This window comes from Manis pentadactyla, chromosome 8 (assembly GCF_030020395.1).
Source record: "Manis pentadactyla isolate mManPen7 chromosome 8, mManPen7.hap1, whole genome shotgun sequence".
NCBI classification, from domain to species: domain Eukaryota; kingdom Metazoa; phylum Chordata; class Mammalia; order Pholidota; family Manidae; genus Manis; species Manis pentadactyla.
The window spans coordinates 66861234-66883870 of record NC_080026.1 but is presented as its reverse complement, the minus strand read 5'-3'; the positions used below and the strand labels follow the sequence as shown (position 1 = coordinate 66883870).

Below are 22637 nucleotides of genomic sequence, written 5' to 3'. Positions count from 1 at the left end.
AGTAACAGAAAAAGCTATCCCTCATCATGTTGGGAGCCCATTACCACAGGGTTTATGTTGAAGGATGTCATTCCCTAACCCCATTTCTGGCTAAGTATTCCTTTATGGCCTTTGCTTTATGGCTGTATCTGTTTGCCCCTCCAGATCTGCCCTTGAGAGAGCAAGCTCACACGACAGCCTTAAATCACTCTGAGGAGCTGCTGCAAAAGGGGTTCCTTTCTGACCAAAGAGACCCAAATGGACTCCTATCCCTCACAGAACAAGCTCTGAGCTCTCTACCTGTCCATGTGCAGCTTTGTAACATGAAAGAATCAGAGCCATTCGCTGCTAGAGGGCTGGCAGGAGCAGCGTCCTGGTAGGAGCTTGTGGCCCAGCCCAGGGATACCAACGCTTCCTGGAAAACCAGTGATCACTGCTCACTGTCCCCTGTGTAGTAGCCCAGGTCTGAGATCTGTGCAATACAGAACAGGTTCCAGTCCTCATCCATGTGAAGATTCTTAAAATATTAGAGATACCAAACTTCACTGCTGAGAATTTCTGTACAGGCTCCTCATCATTTCTGATTCCTTCATCTGATCCTTGGGAGGTTTGCTCTTCAGAGCTCCTACTGTCCTTATTGCTCCTCCTGATTTTAGTTAATCTGCCTTTTATCTCTCTCTCTGTCCACCTCTGCATGTGTGTATATGTGTGTCTCTCACATACACCCACAAACTCACACTAAAAATATTAAATGTGGGGTTCAAAGCCAATCTTAGTATCTCTATGTTGGACAGTAGGGACTCTTTATTAAAGCTGCCCAACCCAGTGGAAACCGTGACTTCTACCCAAATGGGTTTGATATTATTGACTATATTGGTGGTAATGACAGCAGTAATAATGAACATATGGATGGCTGAAGGAGCGCTTTTCATTCCTTATTTTCAAAATGGAAATGTCACAAAATTGCCTCAAAGGTGAAGACAAAGTGCATAGGCACAATGCCATTAATAATTTCTTTATAAATGTTGTTTTCTTTCCTCCCTTTCTCCTTTTGATTCCTGGACAAATGTTATAACAACAAAATGGAAATAAAAATAAACTAAACAAAAACTGCCAACAATCTGGCTTAAGCAATAAATCAAAATCATTTTCATCAGCGATTGCTTCTTGATTTTAATGTAATCAAATAACAAAACAATTCAGTTCAATGCAAAACCTTAAGTCATAAAATCCAAAGCATAACAGTCGGTGGAACAAACAGAATGGAATCAGCCCACATTTATAGCTAGCACTAAGGTGAAGCACATCAAACCTGGGTACAAAGCAAATTATGGGGCATAAGAAACCTGAAAAATAAAATCAGATTTAAGGGGAGTGAATATCCTCCCACCCCACTAATGAGGAGTTTGAAAATAATCAAAGTTAGCGTGATGGCATGGATATTGGTTTGATTCCAGAACTTACCCTACCAAATTATAAAAATCGCAAAAGAAAGTAATTGAAGAATTCATAATGAGATTTGCTTGGCATTGCTCAGAAACCAAAGCAAAGTAATTTCATAAGGGAAGCACAGTGGGGGCTTTCCTTGAATTTTGGACTGTATTATCCCAAACCAATCATCATCAAAAATAATTAAGCAGCACGGCGTTAGGAAGGCGCCACCTTAGTCAGTTGTATGGGAACCTGCTCCAGGAGGCTAAGCCCCCTCACCCTTCCTTACCCCTTCTCGCCCTCTCTGCAACTGGGTGCCAGCAATCCTGCTCATTCATGCTGAAGAAAGATGCACGTGGCTGCATTTCTACATGCTTTCATTTCTTAATCACTGAACATTTATTCTGATTTTTAAAAGGATAAAAGGCTTTGGATATTCATGTGCTTTGCCACTGTGCCGACCTCTGCTCTAAGCCCTAGGGACAGACAAATGATTAAGAGACAGTCCATTCCACTCCTAGGAATTTACCCTAAGACTGCAGCAGCCCAGTTTGAAAAAGACATATGCACCCCTATGTTTATCTCAGCACTATTTACAATAGCCAAGAAATGGAAACAACCTAAGTGTCCATCAGTAGATGAATGGATAAAGAAGATGTGGTACATATACACAATGGAATATTATTCAGCCATAAGAAAAAACAAATCCTACCATTTGCAACAACATGGATGGAGCTAGAGGGTATTATGCTCAGTGAAATAAACCAGGCGGAGAAAGACAAGTATCAAATGATTTCACTCATCTGGGGAGTATAAGAACAAAGAAAAAACTGAAGGAACAAAACAGCAGCAGACTCACAGAACCCAAGAATGGACTAACAGCTACCAAAGGGAAAGGGACTGGGGAGGATGGGTGGGATGGGAGGGATAAGGGGTGGGGGAAAGAAAGGGGACATTATGATTAGCATGTATAACGTGGGGGAGGGCACGGGGACAGAGAAGACAAGTAGTGATTCTATAGCATCTTACTATGCTGATGGACAGTGACTGTAATGGGGCATGTGGTGGGGCCTTGATGATGGGGGGAGTCTAGTAACCATAATGTTGCTCATATAATTGTAGATTAATGATACCCAAAAAAAAGAGACAGCCCAGTGGGGGATGTGGTGAGCAGGGAACTGATGCTGGGGGATGTGTGCTGTGCTCTGAGATACAGTGTGATAAGCGAGCCCCTGGCCCTGCCCAGAGGAAGGAGGAGCTGGGGCTGGAGAAGAACAGAGGGGTAGGCTTGGGAAAGGTGGATGCTTTTGCTGAGGGTGGAGGGATAGCCTAGACAATAAGAAAGGGAACAGAGTCCCAAGTAGCATGCACAGCACACAAAGGTGGGGACAAGAGAAGGGACGGCTCAGATTTCCTGAGACCAGAGCACCAGACGAGTGGCAGCAAGAGCTAAGGTTTCACTTTGATCAGGTACCTCCTCCATGCCTGGGAATGGCACAGGTGCTGGAGTGAGAAAAATACTGAGATCAAACCCTGGGTATGAACTGACCCAAGCTTGACTTTCAGCAAGTCCCCTTCCCGCTCACTTCAGTTTCTTTGTTCATAAACAGGTTGTGTAGAAGCACAAGTGAGCTAACACCACACCTGATCCATCCCAGGCCTTGCTAATAGCAGCCATTATGAGTAAATTAATTGTCCAAATGATGCAAGGCCCCAATGGAAGTAAGGAAAACCCAGGTAAAGTAACAAAGGCAACAAAAATCTTTTAATTTTGAAATAACATACTGTCCAGAATCAGCCTTTGTCTTCACTTTTACCTTATACTAAATCTAACTCAATTTTAGGCGGAAAGTATCAAGCCCACTCTTACAAATTAACTGAGTCAGTACTAGTAAATAACTTGATTAATGAATGAATGAGTGGATAGTTAAAACAACAAACAACCCCAAGAGTAAACCACAGCAGAAATACACACTTGAGCAAGGGGTTTATATGGATATCAATTCTAATTATCAAAGAAAAGTAGACATCTAACCAGGATCTCGCTCAATTTTCTCCAACCAACCAAAGGTAATGAATCACTGATGGTAATGCCTAATGTGGGCCAAGGGAAAAAGGGGGTTGGAAGGAAAATGATTTCTTCTCCACTCCAGTCCCCAGAAAAATAAAGCAAGTTAAAGCAATAATACTTACATATACATATAAAGAGAAAGAAAAAAAATCACAATAAAGGATATGAAAATACGTAGAAAAAAATTTATAATGATATTTCTCCTATTAAAGATAAATACACAAGGATTTGATAGGGGAAAAAAAAACTCCCTGAAACCTAAGTATTCTTTTGATCCCAAAGATAAGAATGCAATTCATTCAAAGCCCTCTTTTGGCAATATTCAGTAATAATTTGTTGAGAACTTTATAAGTTTAAACCCTTTTTTAACACCATAATTCTACTTTTGAGAATTTGACCTGAAGAAATAATGCAGTAACTGAAAAACTATCAGTAAGAAGCGGTTCATTATAATGTTATTTATATTTGTAAAACATTGGAAATGACCCAAATGACAATTAAGAGGGAACTGTTTCAATAAATTATTGTACATCTATTTGATGAAATATTAATTAGCCACCAAAATGACTTTCTTTATGTTTTACAACAGTGTTAGAAAAATTCAGGATAAAATACATTTTCTATAACATCATAATTACATTAATTTTTTGTAGAGATACAAAAAAAACTAGACAGAAATACAAGAATTCCTAGAGCCTCACCTAGGTGGTGAAAAAACAGTTCTGTCTGGTTACTTTCTGCTTGTTTTTTAGGAATATTCTAAACTTTTCCCAATGTGACATACTACCTTTAAATGATAAATGTATAACCTAAGATTTCTTCTCAAAACTTCTTATTATTTTAGATGTTGGCATGGACTTGGGAATAGTTAACCTTGGTACACCACAGAGCTAAAGTATGTGAAGGAGGCTCAGGTATATTAAGTGGCCGAGACACCTAGAACTAAGCCCAAGACTCAGAAAAGGGGTTCTGTAAACCACAACTGTTAATTAAGTAGGGAAAGAACCACTGCCCTCATTCTCCAAGAAGGAAACTATACCTTCAGTCAAAATAAAAATGAGTTTTGCTCACATGGCATTCTTCTGTTTTTCTGCCTCTCTGACTTCCCTTATTTTTGTGTGTGTATTTTATTTCCTGCTTGCCAGTTTCCTCTACCATTCTCACATTTGCACCTTCAAAACTGAAAAAGAATTGAGGTATTTGAAAAACATGTGCCCCTGAAAGGATTACCTTAGGCAGCTTTCTTCAACCTCACTAAGCAGAACAACTCCCAGCTCTCTGTCCCTATAGCCTTTTCAACATTAAATCACAGGCATTTGCTGTCCTCTAGAATTCAATAGGTATACCTTAAAGAAAAGGACTAAATCTGATACTTTATATTTTGAACCTAATAAAAACAAAACCACAACATATAAAAATCCATGGATTCAGATAAAACAGTGCTTACAAGAAAATTCATAGCTTTAAATGCTTATATTAGGAAAAAAAATAGTAAAATCCTTGATCTAATTTCAACATTAAGAAAATCAAAGAGGTAAGAGCAAATTAAAACCAAAGTAAATAGAAGCAAGAAAAAAATTTTAACAAAAAGCTCAAATCAATGTCAAATGTTGGTGTTTTGAAAGGAAAAACTATGTTCATGGATTAGAAGACAATATTGTAAAGATACCAATTTTCCCCAAAATGTTCAGCAGATTCAATGTAATGATTCAATGTCAAAATCTCAAGCTTTTTTGAAGAAATTTGATACAATGATTCTAAAACTTAAATGGAAATGCAAAGGATCCAGAATTACCCAATATTCTTGTAATAGAAGAACAAAGTTTGAGGACTTCCACTACCTGATTTTAAGGACTTATTATAAAGTTACAGTGATCAAGACATTTTTGTGTTGGCATAAGAATAGCTACATAGATCAGTGGAACAGAATAGAGAATCCAGAAGTAGACCAACAAATACATGGTCAGTTGATTTTCAATCAAGATATCTAGTCTATTTGTTAAGTAAATTCAAGTCTTTTTAAATGATGCTAGGTCGAAAAAAGTGGTGCTAGGGAAAAAAGGTGAACCTGGACCACTTCTTTATTCCATATACTAAAACTAATTTGAGATGCAATATAGACACAAATGTTAAAACTTCTGGAAGAAAACTTACAACTCTGGGGTAGGCAAAACTTCCTTAAGACAAGACACAGAAAGCATTAACCATAAAAGAAAAGAAAAATTGATACATGGGTTTTATCAAAATTAAAAATTTCTAATCCTCAAAAGTCCATGAAGAAAGTGAATGGGCATGTTATAGATTGTGAATCATATTAGCAGTACTTTTATTTAAGGACATATCCAGTATACAGAGAAAACTCATCTAAGTCAACAATGAAAAGATGAAGTGCCCAGTGAAAATGAACAAAAGCCTTGCACACATACTTCTTAAAAGAAGCTCTGCGTATGGCAATTAAGCACATAAATGAGTCACCAAAGGAATGCAGATTAAAAAATGAGATGTCCTTCACCATGTCCAACAGTTTCACCTTAAGCAACTTGGCCGTAAGCATTTTTCCTGAAAACATGTTCCCCATATAACTAATCAGCTGTAAGGCAATTTTGTTGTAAAGGATATAACAAATAATAAAAAGGGACATGAGAAAGCATGTGATGCAACATGAAAATATTACCAAAGTTTATTAATTTCTTCCTTCCTTAAGAGGGTATCACTTTTCCAAATAACTAGGACAGCTATTTGTCACTGAGCTTTTTTGCACTGCAATGGGAAAGGCTTCTTCACTGTTGTTCCTTTTCTGGCTTATTGTCACGTGTCCATCGATAGATGTTCCAAAGTTCTAAGGAAAATGCGGAAGAAATGCTAGTGCTGTAATGCATTTGTTAGTGAGCTTTGTTATCATTGTAACTGATATGTTATCATTTTCTCATATAAGGTAGTATGCAATCTGGCTTCACACTCTTCTTTCACATTTCCAGTAAGTTTTATCACCATAGTTTCTATCAAGTCAACATGAATAGCTGTCATCTTCAACTACTTTTAAGACTGCCATGTCCATACCACTGTAGAGACCGTAATGAGGGCTCGCCAAGATTTATAAAATATAAAAATGGAAACTTTGTCAATGAGTAAATGAAACCAGTGTCAACCAGTTACTTTATCTTTTATGGCAACATTGCCTTATGGCCAATTAGTTATGCAGCAAAATGCCTGTGGCAAAATGTCTGTAGTAAAGATGTAAAACTTCATTAACTGTCCTTCACATTCCCAGAATCATCTACAGTTAGAAAGACTGACAACACTAAATGTTGGTTGGGATGTCCAGCAACTGGAACTTACAAAATGTAAGTTAAGATACTGCTAGTGGGAGTGTAAAATAGAATAACCACATTAGAGGTGGTTAGACAGTTTCTTACAGAAGTAAACATGTATCTACTCTATGGCCCAGGAATTCCACTCTTGAGAAATCTAGCCAAGAGAAATGGAAGCATAGCTCCACAAAAGTCTTCTATAAGAATGATCATATTGTCTTATTCATAAGAGCCCTAAATTGGTAACAATTGAAATGTATGTCAGCTGGAGAATAGATAAGCAAATTGAGGTTTGTTCACACAATGGAATAGTCATCAAAGGAAAAATGAAAAAAGAAAAAAGAAAGAAAGAAGATCCGCAACTTCGTGATTCAATTTCATAGACATTTTGTTGGGTGAAAAAACCTAAATACAAGTACACCTATTTTATATTATCCCATGTATATGACTTACAAGAACAGGTAAACTTACTCTGTGGTCCTAGAAATCTGTAAGTGGTTGCTTCTGGGGGTAGGGAGAAGTGCTAAAACGTGCTAAAAAGTGACATGAGGAGATTTTTCAAGGTCATGGAAATGTTCTCTGTATTGTTTTGGGTGGTGATTATTACACAATTGTATACAATTACCTAAACCCATGAAATAAACATTTTGAAATGTGCCTCTTATTGTATATCAATTATACTCATAAAAAAGCTAAAGTGCTATTTGTCTATTTTATTATCTTCTTTTCCTAACGTACAGAAGGTGCTAAGGCAGTTTGCTGACAATACTGAATGTCAACCTTGTGCTATAATCCACCCTGGACACCTCCCACCGTATCCACTGGGGAGCTTCCGGCTAATCTGGGCAGGTTCCTTTCCATTTTACAGATAGCTCAGAGAGGTGGATTCACTTAACCAAAGCCACAGATTAAAGTAGGTTGAAAGTGTAACTTGAATTCACATCTCCAAACTCTTAGGCAGAAGCTATTCAAGCTACATTTCTTGGATGGCTGAATACATGAAGAAATGAATGAGTAAAAGAAGAGACTATCCAACTTGCAGAATGGATATTGTGCCTTTTTAGCGAGTACAGGAGGTGTAGAGATGAAGTACCCAGTGTGAATGTCTCAGAAGGAAGGAGGCATAGAGTCTCCAATCTGCACTGGTTTGCAGGCAGAGAAAGGACAAAATGTGTGTCCTGGAGCACGCCTGCATTTGCTGCCACCAAGAGCAGTGTCACTGCCTTCCAGTGCAGGGGGCTAGCTAGTTCATGCCCCTCCCTTGGCGGGAGGGTCAGACCTGCACCAGGGATCCCTTTCATCACCTTAGCCAAACCTTTCTCTTCACTGAACCCAACATCCCCAAAATGAAAGGAGTGCCAACCCATTGAAGTCTCTTCCCCTTGCCTAGAGTAACTCCAGAATTCTTCCGTACCTTGCTCCTTCCACATGGAGAACACCGTGGGGCACCGAAGTACTTTATCCTCCCATAGAAGGCTGAGTCCTTCCGGGGGCTACCTTCTCCACCACAGTATGGTCCCTGACACTCGGCAGGCAGAGTGTGCTTCCCTTGCCACAGGGCAGTCAGCAAGGGGAAGGAATAAATGCAGGTACGAGAGGCACTACTGATACATAACCTCTACTACCAGGGCAAGCATTAGATCAGTGTGGAAATAAACAAGATTTGTGGGCCTGTTTTCTTCCTGCATTTGCATTCACACTTTATGACCTCAGTGATATTCACTGAGTGGAAAAAAACAAGCAAACAACCTTCAGTTATGACTGCAGGACTCAAACGCTACTTCCCTTTGAAAAATACTATCTCCAGCCACAGGGTCTGAAACAAGCCACTTTATTTATTCAAAGAGCTCAATGAGCTGTGAAGATTGACATTTGAACTATTAACATTGTATTCGATTTGACAATGTTATTAAATATTAGGTCTGATTTACAGACAGGCTTAATAAATTGGCAGCCCAGGTCAGCCTGGCACTGCACAGAAATTGGGTTATGCTGGCTGTTAGTTGGGAAAAAAAAACCCACCAACAGTAAAGTCTGATTTCATTTGACAAAGTTATTATCATATAAATTTGAACAACTTGCCAGCTCAATTCTCCATCTCAAAGTTTCTCTAATTGATATTTTTAATAGTTTGGAAATCAAAAGATAAAATCACTGACTTAAATGACCTTCAGTATGACACATGGAAGGAGAGGTAAGGCTTTTGAAAATGGGAGCTGGGCATGTATCTTCTTACTCTGGTGTAAAAGAGGAAGGGAAATAAAAGTTCAGGTAAAGCATCTGCAACGGGGTAGAGACACAGTGAGGTCTGAGATGGGGTTGTTACCCCATGGGAAGAGGCAAGAATGAGTGAGTCTCTCATGACCCATGTCTCTGTGACCGGGAGCACATCACTTAATCTCTCTAAGGCTCAGGTCCCATTTCTACATGATGGCGATAATAATGATCAAGTAGTTTTCTTTAGGATGAAAGGAATAATAAATGTAGATCACCTGGCGCAGGGTCTCACACACAGAGGCTGCTCCATGGGTTCCAGGCCAGGAGTAAAGCTGGGTCCCAGTGCAGTGAGGGGGAAGTCATACCTGAATGGGAAGAGGGCCCAGTCTGTAGGCAGAGCTATATGCTGCTAGGTGGCCCGCAGCTGGACATTGAACTATAGATATGCCTATGTGCTTTTAGATGCCACTGACCCGGGGGCAGATTCCTTGGGCACGCACTGCTCTAGACCAAAGAGATTCAACATTTTTCTGTAAAGGGCCAGGTAATAAATATATTAGACTTTGGGGACCAAATGGTTCAGTTGCAACTACTCAGCTCTGCTGGAGTATCAGGAATGCAGCTGTAGACAGTATGTAAATGAAGATGTCTGTATTCCAGTAGAACTCTATTTGCCAAAACAAGCAATGGGCCAGATTTAGCCCATGGACCATAGTGTGCTGACCCCTGGCCTAGTCTTTCCTCAAGCCTGACAGAAGCAGGTGGCTGAGAAGAATGAAGGCAGCCTATCTCCTCTTTTTGAGGACCAGCAGGGTCTCTTCCCTAAGACAAGGCCAACAAGAGACAAACCTGAAAGAGGTCCCAGAGCTACTATTCCCCTTGTCTCTCCCATCAAGGAATCTCTGAAGGTAGCCCACTAACTGATGGCACAAACTACATCACTGATGTTATGTGTCTCTGCTCTGACAGTACGCAGGTGACTCATTCAGGGGCATTCCAGGATTTATTGAGACTTACTGGGTGTCAGGCAGGTTTGTTGTAAAGACGGTATGCCGTGAGACCTTACTAAATAAGTAGAACTTCCCTCCCCTTCTGAGTTCCTTCCTGCTCTGTCCATCAGGGCCCAGAAAGGGCTGTCCTCTCCTTGTCTGAGTGGGCACTGGTATGAAGGACGGGGTCACAATGGTGGGGCAAGCATGACTTAATCCCTTTCTCTGGTTCTGAAACTGTAGAAAAGTGATTATCTCTTAGTGAGCAATTTCCCACCAAAATTTTCAAGTCGTTAAAAGCTGCAGCACTCGCAAGGAAAAAATAACTGTGGCTCTCCAAGGTTAGCCTCCACACCAAGCTCTTTGACTTTAGCAGCGATCAGACCTCACTCCACTGCCAAGCACTCTTCAGAAATGGAGCCAGAATCACCAAAGAGTAACTGGAAATTAGAAGCAGGGTCGTCCTCCCCTTGCTAAAGAAGTTTCCTGGAATATCCCTTGGGGCATCCCCTCTTCACCATTGCCAGACTGCCTGCCCTGCAGAGAAGCAGACCCTGTTTTGGATTTACAGAAGCCACTCTTCCCTGAATATCAGGATCAGGCCCATACTTCCCAAATGCTGGATTGTTCCTTTATAGTTTCTGGATTGAAGACAGAGCCCTCTCTTGAGGAACGGTCAGCTCCAGCCCGGTCTGCTGTGAGCCTGGCAATTCACAAGGTTTCTATAGCCACAGCCTGGAGGGTAAGGAGCAGTCCCATAGGGGCAGGGGACAGGAAGAGTTTCAGACAAGCATTTAGATATAGGAGCCCACCCAAACAGGTACATGAGGGAGGATCTGGGAGTAAATCTGAGATCTCCTTCCAGTAAGAAATGCAGTGCACTCCATTTTCTGACAATACTATAAACCTACTTTTATGACACTAGTTATAAAACCCTTAACATTTGTCAAATGCTGGCAGTAGTTTTTTTTCCTTAAAGATCCAAATGCAAGAGGGAGATTTGTGACCCCAAAGCATGCTTAGGGTTTATAAAACGAAAGTGTCATAAAAGTAACACATACGTACTGAGAAAAGATTAGATTCTGTACCATGAAGATATAGGCATTTGTAAGGAATCCTTTATTTGCATATCCCACTACTTATTCTTTCTATATTGTTTTATTCATGAGTATGACCCTAAATATCACCAGAGGGTGAATGATTTCTAATATTCCAGCAATGGACTAGGGGTAGGTAAATGAGGAAATGTCTCCCTGACGACCCATCTCCAGATTTCTCACCCTGCAGAGAGGGCTTTAGGGGTGGTGTCTGCCCTCTAAAGGCACTCCAGGAGCAAGAATGGGTGGCACATGGGAGTGTGCAAGGGGAGAAGGGGCTGGTATGTGTGGAAGCCAAACTCTGCCTGGCTTGGTCTGGATTTACTTATCTGGAAGAGTAGGAGGGGCACAGAATGAGATCAATCACAGTCCTTGGCTTGGGACACCCATCCTTTTATGCAGGAATGACCCTCTTCTTAAATTAACTCACTTATTATTTATTATAATGAGGAATGAATTAAAAAATAAAACACCTGTAAATCTAAAGCTAATACTGGCCCTGACTTACCTCCAACAACATGCTTCTCTCTTCCCTGTTGCTCTGCCTCTCTCATATCTAGGAACCACTAAGGTAAATCTTGTCTTTTATCATTACTTTGGATGGGTATGCACATGTGTTTTATACATTTTAAAAAGGGTGTTATATTGCCTGTTATTTTCTATTAGTTGGCCCATATGATATTGCCTTTAATGCTTTTTATTTTTTACTCAGTTTTATTCTGCTAAGATTCATCTGTACTATCACAAGAAACTGCAACCCATTTCATTGCAGGCCATATATATTTTTTTTACCTTGTTAATGTTCATTTGGATTGTTTCCAGGATTTTGACTATAAGCAATACTGCCATGGCCTTTCTCCTCCCTGATGTGCATGAGGGAGCTTATTTTGGGTGGATACACAGGAGTGGAATTGCTGGGTCACAGAGTACATTCATGTTCCGCTTTATAAGAGAAATGACAAATCATTTCCAAAGTGGCTGTACAGAATACCCACCCACCAGCAACTAACTACCTGTTATTTCCATGCTCTCTACCACCGATTTAATTGGCATAAAATGATATATCTTTATAGTCTTGGTTTGCATTTCCTGCAACACTAATAGGTTTGAACATCTCTTCATATGACTATCGGCCATATGCGTTGCCTCTTCTGGGATTACTGGCCATTTGTGTTGCCTATGCAAGTCTTTTGTCCATTTTCCTGTTACATTTTCTTACTGATTTGTAAAAATTCTTCCCATCTTTTATTAATCCTAAATTGATCATATGTATTGTAAATTTCTCCTGCTAGTGTGTGATTTGTGTTTACTTTTTTTTAAAGTGCCTTGCGGTGAGTCAAAAGTAGCTGTCTTTTCTAAGAAGTGCTTTTTGAAACACTGTTGCAATGAATCTTCAAAGGAATCCTATGTGGATGGGAGTATTGGCTCTCTAAGAGAGACAAAGGAAGCATAGAAGGGAACCTCGAGGCCATTTGGCCCAGGCCTTACATTCATAAAAGGTCCTAAATCAACTTTGTACTCATTATCTCCAAATGAAGCCATTGACAGCCACAAAGATCCACTGTCAGGGATGAAAGAAGTCCTGGCAGTTCAAGGTTAGGGAACCATCCTTTACAGTTACATGGGAATGAAGAGGTTTTAATAAATCTTGTAAGCATGGAAATAGCACATTTATATTACATTCTATTACTTTTGCTTATGTGACAATCAGGTGTAAACATTCAAAATCTACCATACATATACTTTTAAATATTTTAAGTTTCTAAGGAGACCCCAAAATGGGAAGTTGCCCAGACCCCTCTCAACTCTGAGTGGTTCCAGACAGGAGGGGCGTGTTCAATTTTATGTAGTTGGTGGGTCATGGATCAGGGATTCACACCCAAATGTGTCAGGCTCCAGAGCCCAGACATTTTCTGCTGTTCAACATAGCTAAACAACAAGAAGAAGCCATCCTGAGCCAACTGCTATGTAAGAATGCATGGCCAGGGGCTCACTCCACAGGGAGCAGTGCAGCCAGGCACTGAGTCCTCAGTTGGACAGAGGCTGCACTCAGCCTCCAGGCACCCTGCTTCTGAAGTGGGGCTCCAGATCTGGACTCCCTTAGGGCTCTCCTGGAAGGGCTGGCAGATGCTGAGCACTCTTGTCAACATGAAGAGCAGGGTGGTGGGCCCTCATGGCCCCAAAGCTTTCCCCAGACTTTCCCCTTATATCCACTGCCCTCTGCAGTAAGGCTAAGTGATCACCAAGTAGCTGGGGATGTGGATCACAGATGTGTGTGCATGGATGTGTGCATGCATGTGCATGCATGAATATGTGAATGCATGAATGTGTGTATAAGAGAGAATGTGTGTGAGTGGTGTGTGAAGGTTCCAGAGAGGTGGTGATGTAGGTAGACTAGGGAGCAGAAGGAAGGAGGCTGGCTGGGCAGTCAATCTGCTCAGAGAGGAGTGGTGCTGGCTATGGGAGCACATCTTGTCACATCACTCACGACCGACCTCAGGGAGAGCAGCCACCACATGGGTGGGCTCCTAGATGCAAGAATGTCACCACCAGCAGCATCTTTATGACACCTGTCTTCATTCCAACATCTTCCTTCTCATTGGCCTTCAGGGGCTCAGCAGCACATGGTAGATAAATGCCAAACTGAGCCCAGGTATCAGAATCTGCCTAGGAATGTGACCCCATGTCTCTGATTCTCTTATGTGCAATGGGATAATAATGAATAATTAGGTCATTTGGGACAATTAAACAAAGTAAATGAACAGTCTAACCCACTGCTGAAAAATGTGATGACTTCTCTTTGCCCTTCGCTCTGGCCCTGGCCTCTTCCCACCCTGTCCTCCCTCAGTGTGCCTCAATACAGCCTACATCCTGGGCTTGCTGTCCTCACCACTGTCTCCCCAGCACACCTCTTCTCCAAAGCATGATCCCACAGATATGCCTGGCCCAGGTGGCTGGTCCTTGCTCTGGGCCTTCCATCCCCATGTGTGGCCTCCCATCAACCCCTATGGCTTCCTCCAACCCCTGGCCAGCCCACAGTGTTACCCACCCTTTCCTGAACTTTGTCCTCTCATCTGTCCACCTCTTACCTGATTTTCTGCTTCTGTCTTTGCTGAGTGTTCTCACTTGGGGTAGGCAGGCCCCTCTGGGCCACACACCCTAGCGAGCCCATGAGGAGGGAGGTCTGTGTTTTGGGTTTAATCTGCCTGCTCTTCCCTCACTCTTTGGAAGCCTAGAAGGCACCTAATGAGCAACCTTGCTTCTGCTGCCAAGAATGGGCATCTGCCTAGAGAATATGTGCATCTCCACTTGATACTCACAGGCCTGTGAGAAATGCCTACCTAACTGGCTGAAGATGGGTCACCCTGCAGGTGATAGGGCTATTCAAAGGAGATGCCTCTGGGAAGATGTCTCCTACCTTGGAGGTGACTGTGCTCATGACCTGTCACAACACACACATGGCCAGGTGGCCAGCCCCTGCCTACCTTCCTGATGCCTTCTGAAGGACTGGACACACAGTTGTCAGCCCCTCCACTCTTGCTGATGGTCCGCCAGAGCTCAGCAAATGTGTTGTCTTGTTCCAGGGGGTTGGTACCCTTGGCTCGGAAGTACTCGTACACAGCAGAATCCCGGACAGTGCCATAAGATATCTCCACTTGTTTGGAGAGGTCCTGGAATGTCCTGAAATGCAAAAGGCAGTGAAACCTGGGTACATGCTGCACATTGCAGGATCTAAACTTCTGAGGTCCAAGCTCAGCTGTGGCCCACTATCCACATTCTTTACTCCCGACAGTCAGTAGTATGAGTCCCGTAGCCCAGAGCAGGACTTGTCAGGGCCTCATTCTACCAGTTATGTTTCCTCAATGTAGATTAATTCAATAAGCTTACAGAACACCAAAAACCAGGTCCTGTGCAGAGCTTGAAGGACAAAGGATGAGTAAGACACAATTCCTACCCTCAAGGAGCTTACAGACTAGCTGTTGAAATGTAGAAGACAAACAATCACAATATAAAAGTCAGGGCAACATGAGAGGCTGGATACTGAAAGTCTCCAACTCAAAGGCCTACAGCACAGGAAAGAAAAACCTGTTGGTAAGATTGATGAAACGACTGGTCAGATGCAGGAACTGAGCCAATTAGAGGCATGTTCCCTCCCAAGCTTATGCAGCTGTTCTTGGCATCACTCAGTTGTTGCCCCCAACCCAACCAATTTATTTTTCAATAAAGAAAGAAATCTGTGTTTTACATGAAATATTTTGATTTTTAAGCGTTGACAATTATTTAAAAGAAGGTAAAAATAAAACAAAACACTTCTGAGAGCCCTGGGTGCATTGCACATGGAGGAAAAGCAGGTAGCTCAGGACAGGGGCATGTTGGAAAGAGGGAAAGTATCAGGAAGGCCCATCAGCAGCCCAAAAGCAGATGTCTGAGCTGGGGGCACAGGAGGAGAGCCTCCTTTGGGGTTGGAGAAAGAGTCAGACTGGGAAGGACCAATTGGCACGAAGTTCTTACTTGCCCTGAGATGAGCGCCACCCGGGTCAGTGTGTTGAGAGAAGGTCACACACAGAATAGAACTGCAGAAACAAAAAGCTCAGTGGTCAGCCAGGTTCCAACCTGACTGCTCTTTACCTATTACTCTTCTGGAAATCTGTCTCTCCTTTTTATCAGCCAGGACTTACCCCCAGCTCTCACGGAGCCACCATTCCCACGAAGAGATCCGATACCACCAGCCTGATCTACACAACCTTCCATCTTCCGGTCTCATCTCCGGCTGTTGCTCCTGCCTCCAACAGGCCTAAAGCCAGGGTTGAAATATGAAATCCCACAGTCTCATTTATGGCTCTAGGCCATGGTGCTCCCTCTGCCTGGGATCCCTTTGTCTCTGTCATCCATCCAATACACTGCTGCAAACCCCTTGAAGATCCAGTAGCTGCCTCTCCCCATGGGAAGCAGCCACTGTCCCTTACTGCCCTGTGCCAGCTCTCCACCTTGTTTGGCTTCTAGGGCAGCATGATCTCTCCGTGATTTCAGAGAGAGGCATACAAGAGGGAGGGAAAACAGGAACTCTGGAGTCCAGCGACCTGCCTTGCCCCCTAGCTCCACCATCACTAAACTGCAAGTCTGGCTAAGTCAGCTAATCTTTCTGTGCCTCAGTTTCCAAATCATGTTAAAATAGGTCTACAAGCAGAGCCTATGGCAAAGGGCCACTGCGAAGATTAAATGGGGCGATGTGTGTTCAAGTCTTAGAGCAGAAGCTGATGCAAACTCAGGGCCCAGTAACTAGCAGTAATTATTCTGTATTATTGTTATATGTCTGGCTCCTCTAGTAGGACTGGAGCCTAAGCAGCCCCAGGATTGCATCCATGGCACTGGACTCAAAGTTGACACCGGCCTTCATGGCATGGACACAGAGGAGCCAGCAATGGATGCTTCCTCCTACCTTGGAGATGTACTCCCTGGAGATCCTTCAGGCCTCCCTCTGTGGCCCAGAAATAGAGCTCAGTATTCATTTTAATACATTACAGATGAAAGGAAACATAAAATAACAAATTCAATGAAAAAATCTTTCTAATTATTGTTCATAATTTATGTCTAATTGAAGTAAGATGTTCCTTTGCTTGAAGGGCCCCAAGGGTTATAACTCTGTTGTAATTTGTGTGTAATGAAAGGAAGGGAAATCTTTTTTTCCTGCGTTTTTAAAATTTTTCTCATGGTAATACAAACAAACACAAGGCTTTGATGAATAGGAGACATCAGGATGAATTACGTAGTGAAATCTAACTACTGAACTGCTCTAAATTACTGCAGTTTCCATGAGTATGGAATGAATGCATAACTGCGAAGGCGCTCTGCACTCCTGTTTCATCCTCACATTTGAAATGGAGATTTCCTCTCTTCTCTTGGTGTTTATTCATGACTGTGTCCCTGGACAGAGGTGCAGGGAACATCTCCAGCTGACAAGCAGGCAGCTTGAATGTTTAGGGCTTCACATCCATTTCTGTCCCAGTAGAGCTCAGTAATCCCACCCTAAGACACCACTTGCGTCTCCGCCCTGCCAGCCTCATGCCATGGCCCCATGGCCTCCGTCCATCACCTCTCATAGCCACAAGTCCATGCAGAGGGATCTTTCCCATCTGAGATGCACACTCCCTCTTTCAAGGAAAGTTTCCCAGCTCACTAATATGTGCAGCACACAGTGGGCACTGCCATCATATTTCTGAATGTACAAACCAGTGAAAGGCTAGTTTGGAGGTTTAAGCGGAGGGGCCCAACTAGTCCCACACCAAAGCTGTCATCTTCCTGGGGCACCCATCCTCCTGTCAGAGTTTTTGAAAGGACACATGAATAGGAATAAAGGAGAGCAGAAGCAGCTAGCCAGCCAGGCTCCCTGCCAACGCTGGCAGTCTGGGGAAGACAGATGTTCACATCACATAGGACACCCATCCGAACAAGCAGGGGATGCTTAGCTTGGAGCAGGCCACACCAGCAGCATGCATAATCTAGCATGTTTCTCAAGTCAGTCTCTTTAGCAACAACTGCTATAAAGTGTCCATGTGCATCCACCACAGAGAAATGGAGGAGAACACAGGTGGTGTTTCTACAAACCTAAATTTCACATGATGCCACTGGCTGAAGTCATTCAACCAGGTGTTCCACGAACAGCTACCGAACACCTACTAGGTTAGGCACAGTGGCACGCAGAGCAAGGAATGAGTACTGGGCATCATCAAAGCACTGAGAGTGAGGGGTGGGTAAATGGTCAGAGTGTACACCAACAGCACCTAAACAATGTGAGAGCAATAAAATTGAATGGGGTTCCTGGAAGCTCAGCGGAGGAGCAGCCAGCCCATGTGTCAGAGCTAAAGAAAGTCTTCCTTGAGGAGGAAACATTAACAACTTGTGAAGTATAGATGGAGGTAGCCAGATAGAGGACCAAGTGGTAGGGTGACAAGATAAAATTATCTGAGATGTAGGTACGAATCCTGTCTGTGAAGACCTTAGCTGCTTAAGGTAGCCCAGTAGTTCTCAGAGTGCAGCCCTTAGAGCTGTAGTGTCAGCATTCCCTGAGATGTGTACCTACATCTGTCTGATTCCCAACCCTATGCTGTTTTAGCTGATATGAATTGCTCCATGGTGTGCATCCCAAATGAACCATGTTTTTTCACACATCGATGCCTTCTCAGACTGTCCTGCAAAAGGACTTTGCAGGCAACCTTTGCCTGTGAGAGCAATTTCCTCCAATTAAACATGCACCTTCTGGAAGTCCCACAATGTCGCCTTCAGCCGGTGGCCAAGGACAGTCTACCCAGCTCGGCACCACCTCCCTCCCTTCCCATACCTTTCTCCATAATCAATCTCACTACTTCCTAAGTACATTTCATTAACAAAGAGATAAATGTGTTTCCAGCATGAGAAAAATCAATAATACAGAATTTATAAATACATCTTTGCATGCTACAGAAATATTTACATTGGCAATGGAGATAAATACACTTGCAACAAGAGCAGAATCAATACATAGAATACATAAAACAAATTTCAACAACTGTAGGGTTGCCCTAATCACAAACTATGAATCTACACCTCAAAGCCCTACTGTTTTTCCCTAAGGAGAAAAGAAGAAAGTAGTGGAGTAGCCCAAATGGCCTGGAAGGTGGGGATGCTTATCCCATAATTTGACGCTGTCTTAACTACAGCTCACAGATACCTTGATGATCATCCCAGCAGCCGCCCGTTTCCATCTCTCACATCTGACTCTGTAAGACACAACGCTGCACAAATCAGCCGGAGTGCCCAGCTGGGTCTCGGCAGCCTGTTTATGGGGCTTTGGGCCAGAGCTCCTCCCCGCCCTTGCCCACCCTCTACCCCTCCTGGGTTTCTTCCGCTGGGCTCCAGCCGCTGGCTCCATGCCCTCCAATCCTTCTCCCAGGCAGTGGTCTCCCACCTGGCACTTTGCCCCATTTCCCATTCCCTCCTCCTCTAGACCTGGATTCTTCCAGGTGGACCTCAGGTGAAGCCTGAGACATTCCAATGGTCTTCTCAACCCTGGGCTCTCAGAGGCTTTCCTGGGTGGCTTCATTCTTAAAAAAAAAACACATATTTCCTGAGCATCTGCTTCTATCAAGCCCTGTTCTATGTCTAAGGACTTGGCATGAATGGCATAACATTCCCACTCTTGTGGCACTTAGAGTGATGGAGGTGGGAAGACAGAGACAAACATATGAACAACAATGAGAAAAACAAATAATTTTGTAATGTCAGGTTCAGCAAACTTTCCTGAAACAGATGAAGGGGATATATGTGGGCAGTGAGGGCCACATACCCCTGTCACATAATCCTTGGTTTTGTGTGTTTGTTTTTGCTTTTGTGTTTTTAAAAACACTTCTAAAATGTTTCAAAAAAGAAAACTAGTCTTAGCTTGGTGGCTGCAGGTCAGATGTGGCCAGTGGGTTCATAACCAGCCGACCCCTGATGTCATGTACCGAGTGATGAAAAGAGCTGTAAAGATTAATAAGGCAGAGTAAGGGTTATAGAAAATAATGGCGGAGGTGGACATATAAGCATTCCGGCGGGGGTTTTAGCCACTGGAGTTGACTGGAGGGCATGTGTCCCTCCAGGACCTTGAGGGCAGCTGTGGGCCCAGCTGAGGTGCACTCACCTCCCTCCCCAGCCTCCCTTCCACGTTGCTGTTTTCTCTCCACATCCTAGTGCTCTGATTACTACTGAAATGAAAATATGCCCAAATAAAACCTCTATGAAAAAAGAAATAACAGCATAGTTGTATATAGTATATTTGCAGTCTTTTAAAAAGTAACCATTAATAAATGTAAGTAAAAATAAGAACAAAAATTGGAGGAATAAGCACTGAACAGTTGTGAGACTTCCACTGTTTACAGTGCATTTCTGTAAAATTTGCATTTTTTATTATATCGGAAACACAAACTCCACCTGAATGACTAAAAATCCTGCTGCTACCCACGTGCCAGGTCTGGGCCTTGGGAATTGATTGTGCCTGCCTGTCTCCTCCATGTCCACCCCCTCTACCAACTGCCCAGCGTAGCCAAGATCCTCCTGGAGGAGAGAGGACTGTGCCGCTGGCCATCGGGAGTGGGCTCTGCGGGCCTGTGAATGTTGTAACCTCAGTCTCCAGGGCAAGACAAACATGCCCCAGTGGACCCAGAGGGACCTAGAGATCCCAGGCATCCAGGGTCCGTTAGGATTGAGGTGCTGTCACTAAGGCAAGCCAAGCAGGGGGTTCCCTCGCTGGTGCACATCCTGTGGATTCAGCCCAGGCCTAGTGCCCTGGCAGCCAAAGCAGACCAGGGTGGCCAGACATGAGTTTCTACAAGGAGGATATATGGTCATGTGTTTCTGATTTGCCAAACTCAGCCTAGACCCTGGAGGTGAGCAGGGCTCCAGTGTAATAGGTACTAAGGGGTGGGGCTGTGATCACCTCAGTCATCCGGGTGCCACACTGAAGCCTTGGCAAGTGGCAAAGGCTGAATATCTACATTCTTCATTAGGTCAAAACTAGGGACCTGCAATGCCATCAGCAAAGGACACAGCCCACAGAGCCTTCTACACTCCAGTTCCACCTCCTCCAGCCTCTTCTCGGGATGCCTACCTTTAGGTCTGAGCCTGGCACATGGCCTGTACTCTTAGGCCTCTGAGCCTTCACTCAGGATCACTGTCTGTTCACCATGCTGTGCTCTGCCTCTTCATGTGACTAAAACTCACCTACACTCCAGGAGTCAGCTCAGCTGTCATCTCTGATAGAAAGAATCGCTTCTCCTGGACATTCCCCCTCTGTGTTTCCAGCTAAGCCCATCTTAATGTCTGCCTTCTTGGGCTTCCTATGGCTGTTGACACAATCTGTTTCCCCGCCTTGACAGTTCCCTCAGGGCTGGACTCTGTCCATCTCTGGATCCCTGTCACTCCACATATGGCCTGACAATCAGTACTGAGTTCATATCTTCTGGAAGAATCCACTCAGGTTTAAAACAACTCTGGGTTTATAGGTGAATCACTGGGAAAAAATACAGGTTGGAGACCAGCATGGTGATTTACATGCTGGTTTAACTTTACAATCATGACTGCTAACCTCAGGTGGACCCTAATGCTGCCCAGCAAGCTTCCAAACTGCCCTGTTCAATTCATTCCCCCACTTTCTTAGGTGAGTCTCAGACAGTGATCCTGCTTTATTTAAGGGAGTAGAAGCAATCAGCAAAGAACTTTGCTGCTCTATAAAGAACTTCCTTTTTTAAAACTGCTGAATACCAGCCTGCCAGCCTTTTAAAATGATGGCTCTGTCCTTGCTCCTGTTTACGTGCCCTGGATTCCCGACCTTCTGACATTCTCGAGTACATTGCTCCTCCAGTCATCACCTCTGTCTCCTACAGATCATTGTCATCAGCATGAGAACACATACATCGTCTTCTTTAAGGAAAAAATCCTTCTTGAGGCCGCTTCCAACCACTCTCCAGTTCTCCAAGAGAGTTACTAGTTACCATGTCCCTTACCTTCTTCCCATTTCTCATGGACCCGCCTTGATTAAATTTTCATCCCCCCACTGAATGGAAGCTGTTGTCAAGATCATTAGTGATCTCCCAGATAACATGACTAGTTCCCACACCACACTTTACCTCCCACCAGCAGAATGGGACGAACTTGATTACTCTATCCTTGACGGTCTCCCCTCACTCGGCTTCTGGGGACATCACCCCTTAGTTCTCCCACTTTGTAGGTACCTCTTTATTTGTCTTTCTAGTTGTTCTTTTCTTTCCACACTATGAATCTTGGGGTGTCCCAGGTTCAGCCCACAGATCCTTCTCTTCTCTGCTGACACCTCTTTTGCCATGATCCGGTCAACTGGCTGTAGATGTATCTATGTACTGATGACTCCAATGGACAACACCAGGTACCCCGACATCTCTGTTTAGATGGCTAATAGGTCCTCCCTAGACCAAACAGGTTCAAACCGAAGATATTGAATGGCAAACCCAAAAACCCAGCACCAAACCTGCTCTTCCTCTAGTTCGTCCATCTCAGTTAAGCACTGCTTTATTTTTTTAAGAAGCTGTAGCAAAAAGCCTTGGAATATCTGCTAATTCCTCTCTTTCTTGCATATCTCACATATACTCTCAGCAGATTTGGTTTTTTTCTACTATCAAGATAGATCCACTCTGAGTCTTACCTAGATACTGAGATCATCTCCCTAATGGTCTCCCTGCTTCCACCTTTAACTCTACAGCCTATTCCTCAGGGGACAAGCAGAGTGATCCTTTCAAAATCTAAGTCAGATCATGTCACCTCGTAGTTTAGCATCTTCTAATTGCTTCTCATCTATCAGAGAAACATCCAAAATCCTCATATGGCCTGAAAGGTCCCATGACCTGGACCCAATACCTATGTTCTCACCACATTGGCCTGCCTGCCTTCCCACCTGAGGGGTTCTGCAGCCTGATATACTCTTTCCTCACCTGTCTAATTGGCTCACACCCTCAGTATTAGGTCTCTGACTAAATGTCACCTTCTCCATGAG

At 43.4% G+C, this 22637-nt stretch overlaps 1 protein-coding gene across 1 annotated transcript in view; it reads right to left on the bottom strand.

Moving 5' to 3' along the window:
* Positions 1 to 22637, bottom strand: part of GRID1 (glutamate ionotropic receptor delta type subunit 1) — a 692973-nt gene that overhangs the window by 33868 nt on the left and 636468 nt on the right. Inside the window, exon 13 of the mRNA XM_036926584.2 lies at positions 14581 to 14776. Coding sequence (XP_036782479.1) covers positions 14581 to 14776 — 196 coding nt within the window. The remainder of the gene's footprint in view (positions 1 to 14580; positions 14777 to 22637) is intronic.